This window comes from Macaca nemestrina, chromosome 1 (assembly GCF_043159975.1).
Source record: "Macaca nemestrina isolate mMacNem1 chromosome 1, mMacNem.hap1, whole genome shotgun sequence".
Taxonomy (NCBI): domain Eukaryota; kingdom Metazoa; phylum Chordata; class Mammalia; order Primates; family Cercopithecidae; genus Macaca; species Macaca nemestrina.
The window spans coordinates 142,044,192-142,066,055 of NC_092125.1; the positions used below are offsets into that span (position 1 = coordinate 142,044,192).

The 21,864-nt window shown below is 35.6% G+C and overlaps 1 protein-coding gene across 9 annotated transcripts in view; it reads left to right on the plus strand.

Moving 5' to 3' along the window:
* LOC105485489 (helicase for meiosis 1) overlaps positions 1 to 18,342 on the plus strand; it is a 134,733-nt gene extending 116,391 nt beyond the window's left edge. For 6 of the 9 annotated variants that reach the window (XM_071080537.1, XM_071080745.1, XM_071080610.1 and 3 more), the window contains 7 exons: positions 446 to 525; positions 1,445 to 1,548; positions 11,568 to 11,678; positions 13,295 to 13,385; positions 16,504 to 16,615; positions 16,701 to 16,852; positions 17,738 to 18,342. In XM_071080537.1, the coding sequence (XP_070936638.1) occupies positions 446 to 525; positions 1,445 to 1,548; positions 11,568 to 11,678; positions 13,295 to 13,385; positions 16,504 to 16,615; positions 16,701 to 16,852; positions 17,738 to 17,807 (720 nt within the window). In that variant the 3' untranslated portion in view covers positions 17,808 to 18,342. Of the gene's footprint in view, positions 1 to 445; positions 526 to 1,444; positions 1,549 to 11,567; positions 11,679 to 13,294; positions 13,386 to 16,503; positions 16,616 to 16,700; positions 16,853 to 17,737 lie in introns of those variants that run through there. The other 3 variants (XM_071080574.1, XM_071080824.1, XM_071080775.1) reach the window with 3 other exon arrangements.
* Positions 18,343 to 21,864: the final 3,522 nt, after the last annotated feature.

A 21,864-nucleotide genomic window follows, 5' to 3' on the forward strand; every position in this document is an offset into this window, starting at 1 on the left:
AGGCCGAGGCGGGTGGATCACAAGGTCAGAAGTCCGAGACCAGACTGGCCAACATAGTGAAACCCCGTATCTACTAAAAATACAAAAATTAGCCAGGCGTGGTGGCAGGTGCCTGTAATCCCAGCTACTCAGGAGGCTGAGGCAGAGAATTGGTTAAACCCGGGAGGCAGAGGTTGCAGTGAGCTGAGATTATACCACTGCAGTCCGGCCTAGGTGAAAGAATAAAACTCCATCTCAAAAAAAAAAAAAAAAAAAAAAAAAAAAAAAAAAAGCCAACATTTAAGAAGGACCTGAGTGAAATATTCAAGTCAAGAACTAACCTGAGTTTCTCCTAATTCATTGATTTGGGGACTTTATGTACCAGCAGGAGTTTTGTTGTTGGGCTCATTTGTTAAAGTTATTGATGTGAAACTGCTAGTTGAACTTATTTTTGTTTCTTTAATAGATACAGATGAATAAATCTCAAAGTGTGGACCTTAAAGAGTTTGGTTTTACTCCAAAACCTTCCCTTCCTAGTATATCAAGGTATAAATATAATGTTAATATCTAAGGTAAAATATTTATCATAAACTCTGTTCCTGCAGGTAACCACTTATTCAGGGAAAGATAGTCACTGGCTACCATCAAGTCACAGTTATCGTTTAGTTCCATAATGAAGCAATAACATCATAATGGTTTCGTTATCTTTAATACCCTAAATTTATTTAGAACTCTACAGTTATGAAATAACACTCATGAAATCATCTCTTCCCTAGGAAACTACCTCTCCTATGACGTTCCCTTAGATTCTCTCTTTATAGGGAATATAAACTAAGTGACAAGAGTATACTTTAAAAGTGGAAATGATGTTGGCATACAAAGTCTAACCTTTCCATTTAGAAGCTCAGTCCATGCTAATAATATCTCAGATTTATAATATGAAAATTGCACATTTGTGCATTATATTTTCTGACTTAAACAACAACATGGCCCATAAAATGAGGTATTTTTTTCCCCATTGTTTAGATGGAAAAACTGAAGTTCATATTCCTACTTAGTAAGCAGAAGGCCTCAGATGGTAACTCAGTGTTCTTTTCCTGTATCCTGATATCTACAGGACAATCATATATGTAATTTCCCTTGCAGATAAGGGCATTTTATATGCAGAAATGACATTCAATATATTTAACAACTAGTACAGAACAGGAACTGACTCATCAGAACAGATGCCAGCAGTACTTCTAGAGATCATGGCTTTTGTTATCTAACTAAGGGCATGTAAAGATGACTAAGTATTGGTCACTTCCATTAAATACCTATTTATTTGCCACCCAGGCAGGGTCCAGTTTATCATAGAAGTATTAAATGGATAAATCATTATTTTTATTTATATGAATAAATAGTTTTCAGGCTTAGATTAATTTTCATATTTTCTTTAACTTTTTATGGTTTTATCTTTATAAAGGTCAGAATATTTAAACATATCTGAATTACCTATAATGGAACAGTGGGATCAGCCTGAAATCTATGGAAAAGTTAGACAAGAACCATCTGAATATCAAGACAAAGGTAGATTACCATTGATACTTACTTGAGAGAGTAAATGGCTTATTATTACTTTGAATTGACAAGTAGTGTTATTGAAACACCAGCATCTGAAATTATTGTAATTATTAACTTGGCAACATTTTTCTCTTAGATTACTGAATCATTTTCAAATTCTTGGGTCTGTTATTCAAATAGTCTTACTCTGTCATACATTTTTTAAAAATCTCTTTCCTACATAATGCTATTTTAATTTAAAGATACTATGAGGAAAATCTGAGCAAATAAGGTATCCTTGGGTATATAAAGTATTAACATACTGAATGATTATGTTCATATCATTAGAATTATTTAAAATAATTGTATGTTTATAAAACTAGGAGAATCAGAGTATTTATCCAACTTACTCAAAGCCTGGATATCATTACAAAGTGGATAGGAACTATAAAATTTTATGTTTATAAAACTAGTCCAGTTTTACAAAATATCAGTGTGACCTTGGGTAAGTTATTTAATCTCTTTGGGCTTTAGTCTTATCTTTAAGATGAAGGTATTGAACCGGGTGACCTTTAATATCTCTCCAATTCTTAAAACTATGATTCTTACAGTTCTATGTTAGTATGAGGATATAACTTAGGTTGTGGCATATAGCTAGTTTGTAATCTAGATTTGCTTTTTTATTTGTGTCTGTCATTAAATTAATGAGATAATGCATATAAATTTGACACTGCCTGGTTCATCATTACTCTGGTTCCTGCAATTAATAGAGCATAATTTCCCTGAATAATGCTATTAATAGCCAGTCTGTTAAAACATGAGATAGTCCTATCCATTGAGTTATTTCTTCAAGTGGCTCTATGTAGAAATAGTAAGCTTGGGGTTTTCTGAAAATCATTTCATGTGTTTGGCATTGGTTTCTGTTGACATTCTTTTCTTCATGCTGCCATTTTTTTTTTCATGTTGTAACTTTTTTTTTCGTCTAGTCATAATTTAAGATTTTACAGAGGCAGAGGCTGGAGTCTTCACTGCCTCTTATGATACCATGGCAGCTATTAGGCCCAGCAATGATATCAAGAAAAGTTCCCTAATCTCACCTGGAGAATCAGAGCATTTATCCAACTTATTCAAAGCCTGGATATCATTACAAAGTGGATAGGAAGTATAAAATTGTCAACTTTCTTATATTTATCTTCGTTCAACACGTAGCCCTCTAACTTACTGCTTCCTTATCCTACTACTCTATTACTTGTCCTTCTGCACACAAGAGCTTATCTATCCTTCCCTCTGCTTACTTTTGTGTTCTCTTTACATGGTTTTCCTCCTTTTCTTTCCCACTCACTATTCCAAATCCAATTTATATTATGATATTAAAGCCTCATCTAGATACTTTAACCCCCAGTAATAACTGTATCCCTGTTTTATTGAGTGGGCTACTTTTTTTTTTTTTTTAAAGGAGGAGCTGTATGGTGTAGTAGTTAAGTTCACAGGATCTGAAAACAATCTGTCCAAGTCCTAGCTCTGACATTTGGTGTAACCTTTCATAATCTACTTAATCACTTTGTCTAAATTCCTCATCTGGTTATATTTTAGGGCTTTCGGGATTAAATGAGATAATGCATGAAAAGCTGTTATAGTTTCTGATACTGTTAGTAATAATTGAGTATGTTTATTATATTTTTCACATATTAGTCTTTGGTGGCAAAACATACTTTAAATATATTCAAATACTGCTTTTGAGAATGTTTTTTAAAAAGCATAGCAGTTTTTATCTTCTGTATTCCAATTTCAAAAAGGGAAGAAGAAAAAATGTCAAAAATTATATGAGAAAGCATGTTGAATCATAAGACTTAAATTGGAAGGGACCTTGTGCAGTTTCTCATTTTATAGTGAAAGAAGCCAAGACTCCAAGAGATTAAATGACTGGCCCCAAAATTTCATATCTAATTAATGGAAAGACCAGAAATAGATTCCATGTCTTTTGAATCCCAGCCCAATGCCATTTCTATAAAATGAAATTGACTTTTAGTTATCAGTGGAGAATTGAAAATTGAACCGTAGTATATGAACTCTTTCAGCTTTTCGCCCCACCCCTCAACTATATATTTCCCTGTCTCTGCATCCATCTGTAACCATCTATTTGTCTTAAAAGAAAAATTATCTTTTCTTCCACTCGAGGCATATCTCTCCTCCTGTAATCTTAATTCTATCTAATCCTGCTTTCCCTGGGACTTTAGAAGATCATTGTCCATCTCCTCTTTCCCATATTTTCATTGTTTCCTCTCCACTGCGTCTTTCCCTTTAGCATATAAATATGCTGAAGTCTCATCCTTCTTCAGCTTCATGTCCTCATCTAGCTGTCATGCCTTTTTTTATTATAAATGATAACAATTCTACTCAAAATGACGTAAGCACAAGAAAAGGAACCAATTGTCTCAAGTAAACTGAAAAGTATCTGGCCTAATTCTGGCTAAATCAAGGCACTCATGCCTCTGGCTTTCTCTCAATCTTTTAGCTATGCCTGTTGCTACTTGGCTTTACTTTTTAAATAGGGTTTCTCACATGGCAGGTAGCCCCTAACTTTCATCTTAGCAGTTTAGCAGCCTCAGTGAAAAAAGGTAGACTTCCCTGTTAGGTTTGGCAGACCAGAACTCATTCTAACTGGCCTCATTTGAGTCATGTGTTTATCCCTTGATCAATCCCAGTAACCTGAGGATTGGGTCATTGTATACCTGTGGCCCCAGAGAAAGCAGGGCACCATGTAAAATGGCCTTACTAGGATCCAGTGGAATTGTAGAAGTAGTTTCTTCAAAGGAAAGGGAGGGTACTCCCACTAAAAGAAGGGAAAGCATACCAGGCAGACAAAAACCAGAATTCTAGAGTCCCTGTACCCTCTATCTCTTGCTTTGTCATCAAAACAAAAATTAATTGAAAGAGCAATTGACACTCAGTATGCTCATCACTTCCTTATACCCTAGTTCCTCTTTATTCATTAAAATTTGGGTTTTCTCTGTATCACTCCTTTGAAACTGTTTTTGTTCAGGCCATTTAGTGACTTTCTGAGTTCTGAATTCAGTGAACTGTTTTCAACTGTTAACTCTCTTTGACCTCTGTAGTATTTGATACTTCTGGTCTTTCCTTTCTTTTGGAAATCTCTCCTTTGATTTCGATTAAACCATTATATTGGTCTCCTGTTACTTCTTAGACTGCATGGGCTTTTCTTCCTGTTGATGTTGTAAAAGGATTCTTTTTTCTTTCTTTTTTCTTTTTATTCTTCTCACTTCAAAAACTTTTCCTATACAATATCACCCAAGCCTGTGTCTTTAATCACTGACTATGTTTTGATAATTTCTAAGTCTGTGTCTCCCATCTAGGTCTTTCTTTCTAACTCCAAATCCATCTGTATAATCACCTTCCTGGACATATCCACCTAACAGTTAACATATCAGACATGTCAGCATCTGAACTCTGTCTTCTTTGTACCTCACTCTGCACCTTCTCTTTTTTCCTTAGCTCAGTGAATGAACTCTTTTCTTTGTTAAGCTGCTACAGGCAGAATGTCCTTCTAAATAGCTCACCGCACATGTAAATAACCACCAAATCTTAATTATTTTGCCTCCTGCACATCTCTCATATTTGTTATTTCCTCTCTATCCTTTCTGCTGATACTCTAGCTTAAGCATTCATTGTCTCTTATTTAATACAATAACTTACTTTTCTCTCTGCTTTCAGTCTTATTATCCTTCAATCCATAATATTCCAGGTGATCTAACAGACATATCTGGTTGTGTAAACCTTCTGTTGAAACATCTTCAATAGTTACCCTTTGCCAGTAAGAAAGAAAAACAAAACAAAAATCTCCTCAATATGGCAAATAAGCTTCAACATGATCTAGCATTTAATTACCTGTGCAGACACAGTGGATCCTTCCTTCTCCTACTTTGTGCTCCAGAAATCCTGAAAACTTACAGTTCTCCCAAAATTCTCGGTTCTCTCATATTGCTGTGTCTTTTTTTTTTTTTTTTTTTTTTTTTTCTGCATTTACGTTCCTTTTATTACCAAGTAAGTGTAATTTTTTTAAAAACCTCCAACAAACCACAGAGTCTGGTTTTTACTGATTCAGGACTGGTTCTGTTACAGCCATTAAACCAAGATTACTCATAGCACAAAAATTTTTTTTCAGTCTGGTATTCAATACAGAAGTTAGAGCAATTATAAAACCAGTTCTTACATAGAGCAGCAGGTTCCTTGTGGAAAACACATTTCCACTTATCAAAAAATGACATTCTGTTGAGAGATATGAACATCATGTCCAAAATACCAACTCTCCTCCCAGAGAAAATTTGGAGGGAGCCCCTTTCTTCTCACATTGACAACCTCCAGATTTGAATTACTCATCAAAAGATTTATCACGATTAGACAAGTGCCAACGATTCAGAGCATGGTATGGTGAATTCTAGCCATTCCTTCTTCAGTTTGAGACCTCTTAGATTCACATTTGTGCTGTGGCGGTAAATTTATGATCTACATAAACAAGAAGCTCATTTTTCTGCAATTTGTATATGGCCTTCATGCCAGAGATTATAGCATCTTTCTTTTTATGGTACTTTGTTTTTTTTTTTTTGTTTTTTTTTTTTAAATTTATTTATTATTATTATACTTTAAGTTGTAGGGTACATGTGCATAACGTGCAGGTTTGTTACATATGTATACTTGTGCCATGTTGGTGTGCTGCACCCATCAACTCGTCATTTACATCAGGTATAACTCCCAATGCAATCCCTCCCCCCTCCCCCCTCCCCCCTCCCCATGATAGGCCCCGGTGTGTGATGTTCCCCTTTCTGAGTCCGAGTGATCTCATTGTTCAGTTCCCACCTATGAGTGAGAACATGCGGTGTTTGGTTTTCTGTTCTTGTGATAGTTTGCTAAGAATGATGGATTCCAGCTGCATCCAAGTCCCTGCAAAGGACTCAAACTCATCCTTTTTTATGGCTGCATAGTATTCCATGGTGTATATGTGCCACATTTTCTTATTCCAATCTGTCACTGATGGACATTTGGGTTGATTACAAGTCTTTGCTATTGTGAATAGTGCTGCAATAAACATACGTGTGCATGTGTCTTTATAGCAGCATAATTTATAATCCTTTGGGTATATACCCAGTAATGGGATGGCTGGGTCATATGGTACATCTAGTTCTAGATCCTTGAGGAATTGCCATACTGTTTTCCATAATGGTTGAACTAGTTTACAATCCCACCAACAGTGTAAAAGTGTTCCTATTTCTCCACATCCTCTCCAGCACCTGTTGTTTCCTGACTTTTTAATGATTGCCATTCTAACTGGTGTGAGATGGTATCTCATTGTGGTTTTGATTTGCATTTCTCTGATGGCCAGTGATGATGAGCATTTTTTCATGTGTCTGTTGGCTGTATGAATGTCTTCTTTTGAGAAATGTCTGTTCATATCCTTTGCCCACTTTTTGATGGGGTTGTTTGTTTTTTTCTTGTAAATTTGTTTGAGTTCTTTGTAGGTTCTGGATATTAGCCCTTTGTCAGATGAGTAGATTGCAAAAATTTTCTCCCATTCTGTAGGTTGCCTGTTCACTCTGATGGTAGTGTCTTTTGCTGTGCAGAAGCTCTTTAATTTAATGAGATCCCATTTGTCAATTATGGCTTTTGCTGCCATTGCTTTTGGTGTTTTAGACATGAAGTCTTTGCCCATGCCTATGTCCTGAATGGTACTACCTAGGTTTTCCTCTAGGATTTTTATGGTATTAGGTCTAACATTTAAGTCTCTAATCCATCTTGAATTAATTTTTGTATAAGGAGTAAGGAAAGGATCCAGTTTCAGCTTTCTACTTATGGCTAGCCAATTTTCCCAGCACCATTTATTAAATAGGGAATCCTTTCCCCATTTCTTGTTTCTCTCAGGTTTGTCAAAGATCAAATGGCTGTAGATGTGTGGTATTATTTCTGAGGACTCTGTTCTGTTCCATTGGTCTATATCTCTGTTTTGGTACCAGTACCATGCTGTTTTGGTTACTGTAGCCTTGTAGTATAGTTTGAAGTCAGGTAGCATGATGCCTCCAGCTTTGTTCTTTTGACTTAGGATTGTCTTGGAGATGCGGGCTCTTTTTTGGTTCCATATGAACTTTAAAGCAGTTTTTTCCAATTCTGTGAAGAAAGTCATTGGTAGCTTGATGGGGATGGCATTGAATCTATAAATTACCTTGGGCAGTATGGCCATTTTCACGATATTGATTCTTCCTATCCATGAGCATGGTATGTTCTTCCATTTGTTTGTGTCCTCTTTTATTTCACTGAGCAGTGGTTTGTAGTTCTCCTTGAAGAGGTCCTTTACATCCCTTGTAAGTTGGATTCCTAGGTATTTGATTCTCTTTGAAGCAATTGTGAATGGAAATTCATTCCTGATTTGGCTCTCTGTTTGTCTGTTACTGGTGTATAAGAATGCTTGTGATTTTTGCACATTAATTTTGTATCCTGAGACTTTGCTGAAGTTGCTTATCAGCTTAAGGAGATTTTGGGCTGAAATGATGGGGTTTTCTAAATATACAATCATGTCATCTGCAAACCGGGACAATTTGACTTCTTCTTTTCCTAACTGAATACCCTTGATTTCTTTCTCTTGCCTGATTGCCCTAGCCAGAACTTCCAACACTATGTTGAATAGGAGTGGTGAGAGAGGGCATCCCTGTCTTGTGCCAGTTTTCAAAGGGAATTTTTCCAGTTTTTGCCCATTCAGGATGATATTGGCTGTGGGTTTGTCATAAATAGCTCTTATTATTTTGAGGTACGTTCCATCAATACCGAATTTATTGAGCGTTTTTAGCATGAAGGGCTGTTGAATTTTGTCAAAAGCCTTTTCTGCATCTATTGAGATAATCATGTGGTTCTTGTCTTTGGTTCTGTTTATATGCTGGATTATGTTTATTGATTTGCGAATGTTGAACCAGCCTTGCATCCCAGGGATGAAGCCCACTTGATCATGGTGGATAAGCTTTTTGATGTGTTGCTGAATCCGGTTTGCCAGTATTTTATTGAGGATTTTTGCATCGATGTTCATCAGGGATATTGGTCTAAAATTCTCTTTTTTTGTTGTGTCTCTGCCAGGCTTTGGTATCAGGATGATGTTGGCCTCATAAAATGAGTTAGGGAGGATTCCCTCTTTTTCTATTGATTGGAATAGTTTCAGAAGGAATGGTACCAACTCCTCCTTGTACCTCTGGTAGAATTCAGCTGTGAATCCGTCTGGTCCTGGACTTTTTTTGGTTGGTAGGCTATTAATTGTTGCCTCAATTTCAGAGCCTGCTATTGGTCTATTCAGGGATTCAACTTCTTCCTGGTTTAGTCTTGGAAGAGTGTAAGTGTCCAGGAAATTATCCATTTCTTCTAGGTTTTCCAGTTTATTTGCGTAGAGGTGTTTATAGTATTCTCTGATGGTAGTTTGTATTTCTGTGGGGTCGGTGGTGATATCCCCTTTATCATTTTTAATTGCGTCGATTTGATTCTTCTCTCTTTTCTTCTTTATTAGTCTGGCTAGTGGTCTGTCAATTTTGTTGATCTTTTCAAAAAACCAACTCCTGGATTCATTGATTTTTTGGAGGGTTTTTTGTGTCTCTATCTCCTTCAGTTCTGCTCTGATCTTAGTTATTTCTAGCCTTCTGCTAGCTTTCGAATGTGTTTGCTCTTGCTTCTCTAGTTCTTTTAATTGCGATGTTAGAGTGTCAATTTTAGATCTTTCCTGCTTTCTCTTGTGGGCATTTAGTGCTATAAATTTCCCTCTACACACTGCTTTAAATGTGTCCCAGAGATTCTGGTATGTTGTATCTTTGTTCTCATTGGTTTCAAAGAATATCTTTATTTCTGCCTTCATTTCGTTATGTACCCAGTAGTCATTCAGGAGCAGGTTGTTCAGTTTCCATGTAGTTGAGCAGTTTTGATTGAGTTTCTTAGTCCTGAGTTCTAGTTTGATTGCACTGTGGTCTGGGAGACAGTTTGTTATAATTTCTGTTCTTGTACATTTGCTGAGGAGTGCTGTGTCTTTTACCTGGTGTTTTCCCTTCATGGCATAGGTTCCCTGTCCTCTTGCCCTGCCTCACAACCACAGCTCTATCAAGCTGAAATTTCAACTACTCTTCCTTCATATGCTATCACCTCAGGAGTCTGTCTGTCATGTGGTATCACCTTAGAAGAGTATGTCTCACTTCCATTGCAGGTTTAGATCCTCCTTCCTCTGCATTCCCATTGCACTCTGTACAAACTTCCATTTTTAATACATATATACATTGTTTGTCTCAGTGTGTGCAAATCAACATACAAAAGTAGAATAATATAAACTGTAGTTATAGGTACAGTTGAAGAATAAAGAAGGGTTTGGACAGGTGAAGAAATTGATGGAGGATATTTAAAGTGGAGGAAACTCAGTGATATGCTGGAGCAAGTTTATACTGACTTATGAGAGATGATTATTAAATTTTCAAGAATCTTTCAGCCATTATTAAAAATTTAATTACATAAACTTTCAATTAAATTGTTAAAAACAAAGGCAAAAATACTCAAAACTCATCACTTTCTAATTGTTCTACTGCATTTTACTGTTATCTGTGTTCTTGAGGTTATTTATCTATATGGTAGAAATACTATATAATAGGGTGCTGTTGTGCATTTTTTCCCAATTTCTTCTTCAATTATGTTACATTAATAGCTTGAAATGAGTTATGGTGGGAACATTTATACCATAGGAATCAGCAAACACTACCAATCTGGGTTTGATTTATTGTTTTGCTTATTTTTTAGACTTCAGAAAGTGAGGGATACAATTTTAATAGTGTAGATTAAACAAACGTGTGTTGTTATTGTAGCCATTACATTGTGAATAACACAAAAAATTGAGAGAATATTCTTCTAGTATTTGAAAATTACTGTCTAATTCAGGAAAGAAGTTACTTAAGTCAATGGTGAATGAGTTAAATCCCAACAGATGTCTTTGTTGTTTTATGAATACTTTCATCTTACTTGTTAGAGTCAACAAAAATATCAAACAACATTCACATGAGAGCTACATTCATTCATCACTTGCAACCATAGGTTGACTACAGATAAAAGAGTGGCAAAACTTAATGAAAACATTCAATGAGAATCAATTAGATATATGGAATTTGCATTTAAGCATATCATATATGTTGTTGTTATTGTAAAGTGTGTGCTGTATAGCTTTTACATCAGTAAAGTTTATAATAAACATATATGTATACATATTCATATGCTTTTTGTAGAGGTAGCTGTTAAACATTTATTAGCACAATACTGTGTAAAACCATGCAACTAAAGGCATTTAGCCCCCCATTACAAGTTTTTGAGGTAGATACTGTTGTTGCCTTATTTTGCAGAATCAGGAAGTTTGAATTACTGTCTAAGACCATACAACTAATAGAGAGGTGGAATTTTCACTTAGGTAGTTTGGCTCTAAATCCAGCCTGTAAACAATGAATAACAGAGGATTTTTTAGCAGGAGAAAAATAAATATTATTTATTTTGGACAAATATCTTTTATAACAATACTGAAAATTAACTTTAGGGAGAAGATATGGAGGAGGAAGACCATTTTAGAAACTATTATTATCCAATCTTGGAGTAGAGTTATTCTAATATGGGAATTAAGAGGAAAAATTAATTGCCTAAAAAATTTATTGAAACTTAAATTTAGTGCAACTTAATACAGTTAATAGAATTGGCTGAATGCAGTATTCAACAATGCTTGACACAATGCTTTTGAAAACTATTACTCAAGAACTCTGTTTAGCAGTTGAAAGATGTGTTTGATATATCAATAGACTACAATGCTTGTGGTTTAAAAAGTACCTATAGTCTTTTATACATACACATAACAGATTTTTCTAGATATAACTATTCTACAACTTCAAATGAGAAAGTCTCTCAAACAGTGTTCTTCAACAGAAGTCTCAATATATCTGGAAACCAAAATTTGACAGATGCAGATAAAAGCAATTCTCTATTTTCAGAAGTTTTGAATGTGAACTTTGAATTGGGAAATGAAGTTCGGGATGATTTTGATGAGGAAAACTTAGAAGTTACTAGCTTTTCAACTGATACTGAGAAGACAAAAATATCAGGTAAAATCATACTTAGCATGGAATCATTTCATTAGAAATTCTTTGAATATTTTTCATTTCAGCTCCTGGAACTAGGTTTCTTTGCCTTTGTTGTGTGTGCTTGTTTAGTTAGATTTGGTTTGTTAAGATGGTAATTTTTAGCAAAACTGAAAATGTGACCCTTCTACACAGAACATTTCCCCCCTAAGGGAAGAGATGAAGGTTATTCCATGATGATAATGTAGCAAATGAGCACTTTCTATTCTATTGCTCCTATCTTTTGTAAAAGTAAATTCAAATTGTTTATTCAATATTCTCTCATGGAACAGACTATTTTGCTCTCCCTTGTAAGATCGCAAATGGTCTGCTAATATTTGTGAAGGACAAAAAAAATCCATTTTTAAAGCTATTCATCTGTTTGCAAAGAAAATAACTTTTATTTCTAGTTGAAATATGGACTTTTCAGCTTGAAGTAAATAAATAAGTAAATAGGAAAGAAAGGATTAGTTTGTCCTATACTAGAAATTCTGTTTAAATCATATACAACCCCAAAATAATGAGGCTTATTAGCTCTTTGAGTGAAAGGCAAATTTACTGTATGTCACTAAAACAGAGAATTGAAAATCTTGGCAAGCATATGACAAGATAGCAATGGAAATACTGTCTCCCATTAGGGCTGACAGAAAGAAATCAGTCCCTCAGCCTTCTCAGTGCAGACTGGTATTCCCACAATTATAGATGCCTCTTACTATAACCCACCTCATGTTTTTAAAAGAGTATTTCAAAGGGAAGCAGTTAGAAGTTGAAATGTTATTGTTTCGGGGGCCTTAGAATTACTTGGATAACTAATACTGCTTCTGAAAAGAACAGGATTTGACCACCTTCACAGAATGGGCCAGGACAATCTCCATGATGTGGGGTCATTAGGCACAATTTTGTATATCACTGGACAACTACTGTTTCCTACCTCGAGTTTAAATGTCATTGGGTACTGTAAGTTAATAGGCAATGTGTACTGATCCTTCGAGGTTGCCTAGTCCTAAGAGGGCATAGCTTTGTCACTGGGAAAATCAGTCTCAATATATTTCCCCCCATGTAGAGAGCATTTTAAATGATTATGAGCAGACCATTGAAAATACTGAGTGAACTTCAACTTGATCATTTATGTGAATGAAAATGTAAGTATATAAATAATGAGGGTGAGTGGAAAAGCACAAACTGTTTTTCCTCACTCTCACACCATGATCAGCCCAGAAGACATCTGTGACCAAATGTCTGGGTTTTTTCCCCACACACCAAGCAAGCAATCAGTTCCACAGTGAATACCAGCTGGGTGTCTTCCAACCCAGTAGAGTTAGAAACAGGGGCCAAAGACCAAATATGTATTTTACAACAACACAGGTGGCTTGAGGACCTTATAATATAATTACTAATAAGCTAACCTACATGTTTTTTAGTTTTACTCCCTTAGCTTTGTGCCCCTAATTTTTCTATGCAAATTAAATTAGGTGATTGAGAATTATTCATTCCTTCCTTAACCAGATCGTATCTGTTGGAGAGAGCATTGTAGAACTTGTGAAAAGCTTCATTCAGCTGTTTCTTGGCATTTTGTTTCAAAATGTTATCTCTTCACATAGGATTTGGAAACACTTTGAGTTCAAGTACCAGGGCAAGTAAGCTACCCCTTCAAGAGTCAAAGAGCAAATTCCAAAGAGAAATGTCAAACAGGCAAGTTTTAGAAGTTTGGTTTGTAATACATACAACTTTATATCCTCTTGACACATAGTTGGAGATGGGAATCAAAGTATTAGATGTCAAAGATGCTAAAAGGTATTAGCCAGCCTAAACCCTCTTAATCTTAGAGGTGTGTTTCTCAAAGTGCTGTTGTTAAACCACCTGCATCAAAATCACTTTGTGGTGCATATTAAAAATGCACATTCTTGAGCCCCACATTAGACCTACTAAATTTTTGTCTCTGGGACTAGAGCCCAGGAACCTTCACTTTTAACAAGACTTGAAAACTGAATAGGAGTTTGACAACTAGAACAGAGGCAGATAGGCATTCCAGGTATAAGAAAGCATCTGTAAAGGGATAAGGCTTGAAAAGGCATCCCATGCTCAAAGATCAGTAAAGTGTGGGATGTGTGGTCACAGCATAAAGTCTGTTGCTGAGGTCTTATTGTAAGGGCTTTGAGTGCTGTGCTTAGACACCTGTCCTGTACCCAGACAGTCAGGGGTTGCAAACCCAACTGCCTTCAAGATTTGGTGGGCCAAGGCCAACTGTAGAGTGTCTCATCTAAAGGAAGCAGCCACTACTCAGCTCCAAACAGTTGTTACTATGCAGGCAATGTGAGTCTAGTGTTATAAAATATTCTGATTTTTCAAGAAAAGCTAGGAATCTGAAATTTTTTGTGATATTTTATTATTTTTAAATTTTGACAACTAATTTTAAAAAATGTGACAAACTCTGCGGCACCCTCCTCCAAATAATAATATCTGTAGGCCAGATGTGTCCTAGGGCCCTCTAGTTTTTACCTGTATGGTAGGCAGTGAGGAACCATCCAAAATATTTAAGCACAGGAAAAACAATTTGATTTAAAAAATCATCCTAGCAGCAGTATGCAGAGTGAATCGTAGGGCATGGGACTGCCAGAGGCATGGTGGCCAATGAGAAAGACAGACTATAATGAGGCCTAAACTAGGGCAGAAGTGATAGGAACAGAGAGGTAGGGTTGGATTTTTAAAACATTTCAGAAATAGAGCAGATTCAATGCGGCAATTGATAGGATATGATAGTTGAGGAAGAGGGAAGAATAATGGCACCTAGGTAGATGTTATTTAAGGATATAGGAAACAAGAGATTTAGAATAGAAAATATAATTTTATAAATATCCAATTTGAAGTATCTTTAAGAAAATGCAGAATGCATTGGGAAATACTGGACTTGATTAGAAGTCAAGGGAGAGAAATTATGGCCAAAGCCAAAATTTTCAAAACAGAAAAAATACCAACAGCTTTTTATTCAGGGTCTGATTTTCTACTTAAGGATTATTTATTTCTCTGCTTTAAAAAAAATACTAAATTTGTGGTATCCCTTGGAATTTTTGCTGTTATTTAGCCATTACTGATCATTAGCATCAGCATCATAGACTCATAGTTTTCATAGAATTCCAGAGCTAGGGGGGGGGTCTTAAGTATTGGGTAGCCTCCCTCTCACTGGATCCTTGAATCACTATTCAACATCACTGGCAAGTAGTCGTGCCACCTCTACCAAGACAGTTCCAGTGACCAGGAGCTCATCCACCCTTGTTCCATGTTAGGATTCTTAGATCATTGAATAGCTTTTCAAAACATTTGCTGAAAATATGTCTTTTTATCACTTTGTTTCATTGGTTATAACTCTGAGTCACATAGAATAAACAGATGTAAGCATCCAAGTGAGACAAAGTTGTAGGTGTAGAGAAGCAAAAAGTAAATAAATCATAAGAAGGAAGGTAACAAGGCACATGAACAGTTTTGTGCACCACACCTTTAAAAAACAGCAAATAATTTTGGAAGAGTTTAGAAGTGACCAACAGAAGATGTGTGGGTTTAAAAATGGATTCTAACAAGAAGCCTCTGGGGATCTGGTGTAGAAGTTGCTGCTGGGGAAAGGCCTGCGGGACCTGAGGATTTGGGATGGAAAGGAGATTTGCTTTTTTATTTTTTTAAGTTAGAGTACAATGGCATAATAATGGCTCACTGCAGCCTCAACCTCTTGGGCTGAAGGTCCTCCCACCTCAGCCTCCCAAGTAGCTGGGACTACAGGTACATACACACCACTATGCCTGGCTAATTAAAAAAAAAATTTTTTTTCTAGAGATGGGGGTCTTGCTATGTTGACTAAGCTGGTCTCAAACTCCTGGACTCAAGCTGTCCTCACACCTCAACCTCCCAAAATGCTGGGATTACAGGTGTGAGCCAGTGTGCCTGGCCTCCTTTTTCTTTTATACACTTTTTACTGTTTTAATTCCTTGCCATGTATATATATTTATTAGTCAGAGACAAAATGATCCAGTCCTATCAGTATATGTGGTTCTTCCCTGTCCCCACCCACACTGCTCATTGCTCCTTACATGGTTGTTACATTTTAGCCTTCAGGTGTCAACTTAAATGGTTACCTCATCAGAGAGGCATTGATGATCATCTTTTAAAAATGGGTTTATGGCTCCACACCATTATTTCTTATGCTATTACCTAGTTCATTTTCTTTTTATAATTTTAGGATCTATAATAATCTATATATTTGTTTTTATTCATTGTCTGCTTGATGGTAACTCCCTGATGTTTTCTTTATTACTTCACACTCAGCTTCTAGTACAATATCTGGCGTAGGGTAATGAAGAATAAATGTGTTTTAGTGAATGAGTTAATACAGAAGGTTCAGAGTAAATTCTTGCATACAGTTATATCTAAGAAGATAACTAGAGATGTCTATCTACAGTGAGACCAGAATAGAGAAAGGAGATTAAAAGTTAAGCAAGTGGAATTTAGAAAATGTTTATAGGGTTCTATGTAATAGACAATTAAGCATTAGACTCAATTTTAAAGAAAATTGTTGAATAATTATTTCTATACTCCCTTAAAAATAGTGTTTTTTCCTAATTTGGGATGTATAAATTATGGTTTGGTCTAAAGGAAAGGAAATATACCAAGTTCTCCATGAGTATTAGAAACAATGCATTACATTTTTATGATAAATGTGATAAACTTTGATCATATTCCCCAAATATCATTATGAACCAAATTAGAATGATGTGTTTTTCTTGTTTGCCATATTTTACAAATAATTAATTTTAATTTTTAGTTTTGTTTCATCACATGAGATGTCAGATATTTCTTTATCAAATTCTGCTATGCCCAAGTTCAGTGCATCCTCCATGACAAAATTACCTCAACAAGCCGGAAATGCAGTTCTTGTAAGAAGAAGCACTTCTTTTTCTTTTAAATTTTGCCCAAGTGCTTAAACTTTCAATGATTGTTATTTTTTAATCTAAAATGTAGTTCCATTTTCAAGAAAGAAAACCACAAAATCTGTCACCAGAGATTGAGAAGCTATGCTTTACTTGCTCTGAAAAAAAACCAAAGTCTTCAAATTATAAAAAAGTGGATTTTTTTATTAGAAACAGTGAATGTAAAAAGGAAGTTGATTTCAGGTAAGAACTCTTTAAAGACACTTTAAGATTATATTAATAAAAAACTTTTTTACAAAGAAATTCAGCATTCCTTTTTCCTTGGTTCGTTTTAAAGATCAGAGCCTGAACATTTTATTTATTAAAGACATTAAATTTTCAAACCTCAGTGAGCTAAGCTCCTTAAGATGTTTCAAACATCATATACCTCAGTTCTTGAAAACCCACATTTGATGCTGTTTATTCAAACATTATATTGAGTTGATAAACTTACTTCTACTGATTTGAATACAGTGTGTTAATTTTGTAAAGTGTAAAGTCACTTGAGAAATCCAGATGAGATCAGCTAATTTTTCAAAACTTGAAGTTGTATTTTAGTTAACCAGTTATTTCACAATCAATAGGTTCAATGAAAATGTCAGATTAAATCACATCGGTTGCCCCACTGCTAGCTATTTTAAAAAAGGAAACTGTGTTGCAGTTTCTATCTCCTTGAAGAGTCAAAAGATTTGAGACCTGTTCACAGTTTTTTGTTTTTATTTGTTTGTTTTAAGACTAGTCAAGTGAAACAGTGGGAGTGCAGAAAAAAACAAAGAAATCTGTAAATGATTGTGATCAATAGTTGTAAACACCACTTCTCTTGGACCAGGCTGTTCACACCTTTATTAAATGACATAACTTTTCAATATGTTTAAAGAAATGCCTTTACAGTTCCTACCATTTGCAGTTTATGAAGTCTAATTTTCCCCAACAGACTTCCTACAGAGTTATGCATACTGAAGTTTATTTGATACATTAACTTCACAGTAATCTTCAAGTTTATTTTATTGTATTTAGTATTATTTATTGTGTATTTTAAAATAAATTGTGTTAAAAAGTGTTATTTTTACTTTTTCTTCTTTCTCCCAGTATGTATCATCCTGATGATGAAGCTGATGAAATGAAGTCTTTATTGGGAATATTTGATGGTATTTTCTAAAACAAACAAATGCTTTTATATTAATAAGAGAAAGAATAAAGACACCTAATCACAAAGCACGCTTTTCATTTTTAAAAAGTAGTTCATAATTGTTCAGAGTTTTTCTCCTGAATTTGATTAGCTTTGTTCACTTTTTGCAACAAAATATATGGACCGATTTATTTTCCCATTATATTGTAACTTCTTGAAAAGCTCTTTTACAGTGGCTTTGTTTCAATAAGCCCTTAACTTAAGGGCTTATTGCACTTAGAAATAAGTTGCACTTAGAAATAATTATTCGGTTATTAATTGGATTTTGACAAGAACCAATGTAAAATTTTATTTTTATATTTTGTTAAGAAGAAAAATATTCTTTGAAAGCAAAATAATGCTAATGCAATGAATCTGCTTATTGTATGGATTAATCACTAATATTATTCCCATGTATTTTGTTTTACTAAGATTTTTAAGAATCCAATGACTATTTGAACCTACTGTTACCTAACTTTGAGCAACAATAAATGAAACATTAATCAGTATAATTGTTGTTTTCATCTAGCTTGTTTTTCAATGTCGTGAATTCTTAAACTTTGTTGACTTTTACCGTAGTAAAAAGATTTTATATTTTTTTCCAAGGAATTACATTTCAAATTCATTTATTGATAAGTATTATAAAGGTACCCTAAGCAATGTTTATTATCAAAATTTTTAATAGGTACTATTAGAAGTTGAGGCCCACTTAAGAACTTTTAGGGCCGGGCGCAGTGGCTCAAGCCTGTAATCCCAGCACTTTGGGAGGCCGAGACGGGCGGATCACGAGGTCAGGAGATCGAGACCATCCTGGCTAACACGGTGAAACCCCGTCTCTACTAAAAAATACAAAAAACTAGCCGGGCGCGGTGGCGGGCGCCTGTAGTCCCAACTACTCGGGAGGCTGAGGCAGGAGAATGGCGTAAGCCTGGGAGGCGGAGCTTGCAGTGAGCTGAGATCCGGCCACTGCACTCCAGCCTGGGCGGCAGAGCGAGACTCCGTCTCAAAAAAAAAAAAAAAAAAAAAAAAAAAAAGAACTTTTAGAAAATATTTTTTTCTTTTTTAAAAAACTTTTATTTTAGATTCAGTGTTACCTATGCAGGATTGTTACTAGATAAACTCGTATCATGGGGATTTGTTGTACAGATTATTTCATGATGCAAGTACTAGGCCTAGTACCCAATAGTTATTTTTCCTGATCCTCTTCCTCCTCCCACTGTCCACCCTCAGGTAGGCCCCAGTGTCTGTTGTTCCCTTCTTTGTGTCCATGAGTTCTCATCATTTAGCTCCTACTTATAAGTGAGAACATGCAGTATTTGGTTTTCTGTTCCTTTGTTAGTTTACTAAGGCTTCCAGCTCCATCCATGTTCCTGCAAAAGACATGATCTTGTTCTTTATTATGGCCGTATATGTAAAACATTTTCTTTATCCAGTCTACCATTGATGAGCATTTAGGTGGATTCCATGTCTTTGTTATTGTGAATAGTGCTGTGATGACCGTAAGTGTGCATGTGTCTTTATGGTAGAATGATTTTTATTCCTTTGGCTAGATACCCTATGATGGGATTGCTGAGTCAAATGGTGGTTCTGTTTTTAGCTCTTTGAGGAATCACCACACTGCTTTCCACAATACTTGAACTAATTTACACTCCCACTAACAGTGTGTGTGTTCCCTTTTCTCTGCAACCTTGCGGCATCTATTATGTTTTAACTTTTTAATAACAGCCATTCTGACTGATGTGAGATGGTATCTCATTGTAGTTTTGATTGCCATTTCTCTAATGATCAGTGATATTGACATTTTAATGAGGTTGTTTTGGTTTGTTTTTTGTTTTTTGTTTTTTTTCCTTGTAAATCTAAGTTCCTTAAGATGCTAGATATTAGACCTTTGTATAGATGCATAGTTTGCAATTTTTCCTATTCTGTAGGTTATTTCTTTACTCTGTTGATAATTTCTTTTGCTGTGCAGAAGTTCTTAAGTTTAATTAGATCCCATTTGTCAGTTTTTCCTTTTGTTGACATTGCTTTTGGCATCATTGTCATGAAATCTTTGCCCATTCCTATATCCCAAATGGTATTGCCTAGGTTGTGTTCCAGGGTTTTTATATTTTTGCATTTTACATTTAAGTCTTTAATCCATCTTGAATTGGTTTTTGTATATGGTGTAAGAAAAGGGTCCAGTTCAGTCTTCTGCATACAGCTTGCGGGTTATCCTACCTCCATTTATTGAATAGGAAGGGAGTCCTTTCCCCATTGTTTGTTTTTGACAGCTTTGTCAAAGATCAGATGGTTGTAGGTGTGCAGCCTTATTTCTGGGCTCTGTATTCTGTTCCATTGGTCTATGTGTCTGTTTTTGTACCAATACCATGCTATTATTGTTGCCCTGAGTACAGTTTGAAGTTGGGTAATGTGAGACTTCCAGCTTTGTTCTTTTTGCTTAGGATTGCCTTGGCTATTTGGGCTCTTTTTTGGTTCCATATGAATTTTAAAATAGTTTTTTCTAGTTCTGTAAAGAATGTCATTCATAGTTTGATAGGAGTAGCATTGAACGTATAAATTGCTTTGGGTAGTATGGCCATTTTAATGATGTTCATTTTCTTATCCATGAGGATGGAATGTTTTTCCATTTGTTTGTGTCGTTTCTGATTTCTCTTTGTAGATCTCTTTCACCTACTTGGTTAGCTGTATTCCTAAGTAGTTTATTCTTTTTGTAGCAATTGTGAATGGGATTGTGTTCCTGATTTGGCCCTTGGCTTGGCTGTTGTTGGTATATAAGAATGCTAGTTATTTTTGTAGATTGATTTTGTATCCTGAAACTTTGCCGAAGTTGTTTATCAGCTGAAGGGGCTTTTGCACCAAGACTATGAGGTTTTCTAGATATAGGATCAGGTCATCTGCAAACAAGGATAGTTTGTCTTTCTCTCTTCCTACTTGGATGCCCTTTATTTTTTTCTCCTGCCTGATTGCTCTGACCAGGACTTCCAATACTATGTTGAATAGGAGTAGTGAGAGAGGGTATCCTTATCTTGTGCTGGTTTTCAAAGGGAACATTTCCAGCTTTTCCCCATTCATTGATGTTGGCTGTGGGTCTGTCATAGATGGCTTTTACTATTTTGAGGTATATTCCTTCAGTACCTAGTTTATTGAGAGTTTTTTTTTTTAACATGAATGAATGTTGAATTTTATCAAAAGCCTTTTCTTAATCTGTTGAGAAAATTATGTGGTTTTTGTCCTTAGTTCTGTTTATGTGATGAATCACATTTATTGATTTGCATATATTGAACCAGCCTTCCATCCAGGGAGGAAGCCTACTTGATCATAGTGTATTAACTTTTTGATGTGCTGCTGGATTTGGCTTACAAGTATTTTGATAAGGATTTTTGCATCAATGTTCATCAAAGATATTGGCCTGAAGTTTTGTTTTTTTGTTGTCTCTTCCAGGTTTTGGAATCAGGATGATACAGGCCTCATAGAATGAGTTGAGGAGGAGTCCCTCTTCCTCAGCTTTTTGGAATAGTTTCAGTAGGAATGGTACCTGCTCTTCTTTGTACATCTGGTATAATTTGTCTATGAATCTGTATGTGGTCCCAGTCTTTTTTTGGTTGGTAGGCCTTTTTTTTTTTTTTTTTTTTTTTTTTTTTGAGACAGAGTCTTATGCTTGTTGCCCAGGCTGGAGTGCAGTGGTGCAGTCTCGGCTCTGCAACCTCCGCCTCCTGGGTTCAAGCGATTCTCCTGCCTCAGGATCCTGAGTAGCTGGGACTACAGGTGCACGCCACCACGCCCAGCTAATTTTTGTATTTTTAGTAGAGACGCGGTTTTACCATGTTGGTTTTACCAGGTTTTACCAGATGGTCTCGATCTCTTGACCTCGTGATCCGCCCATGTTGGCCTCACAAAGTACTGGGATTACAGGCATGAGCCACTGCGCCTGGCTGCTTGGCAGACTTTTTATTACTGACTCAATTTTGGAGTTCATTACTGGTCTGCTCAGGGAATCAGTTTCTTCCTGGTTCAGTCTTGAGAGGGCGTATGTGTCCAGGAATTTATC